This window comes from Apis dorsata, unplaced genomic scaffold (genome assembly GCF_000469605.1).
Source record: "Apis dorsata unplaced genomic scaffold, Apis dorsata 1.3 scaffold_68, whole genome shotgun sequence".
Lineage (NCBI taxonomy): Eukaryota > Metazoa > Arthropoda > Insecta > Hymenoptera > Apidae > Apis > Apis dorsata.
Window position 1 is genome coordinate 155,328 of NW_006263366.1, and position 2,578 is coordinate 157,905.

General features: G+C 38.7%; 1 protein-coding gene across 1 annotated transcript in view; it reads left to right on the forward strand.

Moving 5' to 3' along the window:
- Positions 1-882, forward strand: part of LOC102679278 — a 1,537-nt gene extending 655 nt beyond the window's left edge. The window contains exons 2-4 of the mRNA XM_006610010.2: positions 170-314; positions 388-459; positions 561-882. Of these exons, the coding sequence (XP_006610073.1) occupies positions 170-314; positions 388-459; positions 561-692 (349 nt within the window). The 3' untranslated portion in view covers positions 693-882. The remainder of the gene's footprint in view (positions 1-169; positions 315-387; positions 460-560) is intronic.
- Positions 883-2,578: the final 1,696 nt, after the last annotated feature.

Consider the following 2,578-nt stretch of genomic DNA (forward strand, 5'->3'; position numbering starts at 1 on the left):
TCGAGAAATCACGAAACTTTCGTGAAAAGTGGTTAAGATTGGGGAAAGAAGTATAAGATAGAACGAGGGAAAAAGAATAATGAAAATTTTTGAGAATAATATCCTTAGTTGTAAAATTTTTCGTTATACGATTTAAAAATGGCAATTTGTTAATTTGGAATCTTTGCAGACAAGAAACAGTGGAAGAGGGAGGCTGCAAATGCGCGGTATTTTCCAGGCAAATATCGAAATCAATCATTGAACGTGCCATTCCCTATAACGTCACGTGCGACAGCGAAGGGGAGGAGAAGTGTCAACAATTGTGCGTTGCTTTGGTCGGTAAATAATCACCGCATGTTTCGATAGTAGACTGACAAACGTCAGAAAGATAGGTGTAATTTTGTGCAGGCCGAGAGCGCTAGGGACCAGGCACCGCAAATGATTTGCAAAAAGCTGAATAACAACGTGGAAAATCTTCAAGTAAGTTTCTAAAACTTCTCAACAACGATATTTTACATAATTAAAATATCCTCGATGCGAAAGGTTGATTAAAAAATGAAAATGCGAAATATTTTTTTCAGGTCGCCGTATACGCGAAAGTGTGCGAAGCGACCAGCTGGAAATTCACAGGTTTGAAAGCAGCGGATCCAATTTGCTGCCACGAGGGGAAAAGCATAGCTTGTGACGAGCCACTCCCGATGATCGAAAACTAAATGAACTCATTCTCAATTATTCCGTAACCCATTGATTAGTCCATTGTGAAATTTTACATTAACCAACATTTGCAAAACGTTTATTACTTTATCGCTGGTTAATGAACCCGCCTGTTGTTCGAATACCCGTTATAAATGTTTAATCATTATCGATCCAATTATGAAAATAAATACGTAATCCGGTTTAATCGAGTCGAAAAAAAAATTCAATTTCGCCACTTAGATCTCGGATTCCAAAGATATTTCCTTTCCGCGTTTCATTTCAATATGGGTCGAATGTCAAAGATTCCTCCAGGAACAAAAGCATCGGTTTAAAAGCATCAAATCCCACAATCCCCTTTTCGCGCCAATCTTTAAAGATCTTTCGAAACGATCGATACTCGTAAACGATAACGCGAACCATCTTTCGAGATAGAAGTAGCCGAGTAGAAAACCACGTTTCCACCAGATATCTTCTATTTCGTGGATAGATGTTCCAACAATCTCTTCTGCCCTCGACTAGATCGAATAGAGAGGTTTGTTATCGCTCCTGTCTCGTTTCCTCCCACTTGAAGAATCGCGCCTTCCAAGAAACTCTCTGTACCTTGCCATTTCTGCAAGACCATTGTGTGCCCACGGTTTTGTCGTCTTCCACTCCTCCTCCTCCTCCTCCTCCTCCTTTTCCTCTTCTCGATTTAATGACCGCGCCATTTTCGCCCGGTTCCCTATCGGTTTCACGAATTCTCTCGCTCAATTCCTCTTGCTCGTGTCTGAAACAATTTTCTTCTTCCAAATTCATTCGTTCGACGAACAACACGTTTGTTTATTCCCCCCTCCCTCGTTTAATCGAAAGAGTTATTGTTGCAGCCAGGAACGTACACACGAATACCAAACCAGAATCGTGTTTTGCGTCTACACGCGTTGATTCGTCACACCGACTGACTTCCTTCTTGGGGACAAAAGGATCGAGAACGAGGACGAACGACTATTTTTCGCTGCTTACTTAGTTTCCACGTACAACATCGCGTGGAGCTTTACACGCTGACTTTGACTACTAGCAGCTGGTGGTTTGTCCAAGAAACGATGATCGGTATATGTTCGAGCGCGTTGAATTGTCGATACGATGCCAAGCACATCGTCGCAATTTGTAGCAAAGATTTTTTTTAATCTAATTTTGGAAAAGAGTAAACCGCGTTGATTAACGTTATGGTGAATTATAAAGCAACTATCTCTCTCGTTATTCTCTCGAAACATTGCTCGATATTCTATTAATCGATTGTCAGGTAATTTCCAGTCATCAAATATCCTTAATCATACGATTGGTTATATAGTACAGCACCGGTAAATCCATTCGTGATAATTTGCGTTTCATATCGCAGTATATTTCTTCGCATCCTATCCACCACGCCCGTGTCGTTCTAGCACAATTAAACGAAACGGAAATTAAGGTAACTAACCGTGAGTTTCCGGTCCTATCTTATCGTCCAACTTTCCTGAATATGCGCGTATGTTGTATTCGTACTACTATGCGTTATTTCGAATCGTATTGGATTTAGATATTTCATATTTCTTTTTTTTCACAAGGAACATTATTTAAATCGGTGAAAATGATTAAAGAAAAAAAAAAAGGTTTTTTTTTGTATCTTGTCTTTTGTAAAAATGATACAATAATATACCGCTACTACTGGTTTTTGAAACCAGTTTTTATTTTTGCAAAAAGTCGGCAGGAGTTTCGTATATTTTCGCCCGAATTTATCCCGTTAAAATACGAAAAGTTTCTCCTCATCGGATAATACGTTCGATAGTGATATATCAACGTGTCGCAGTTATGCATGTTTCCTTTTGAAATGAAATCGTAAAAATTTTGATATATGATTTAAATAAAAAAAAAAAAAAAAAAAAAAAAA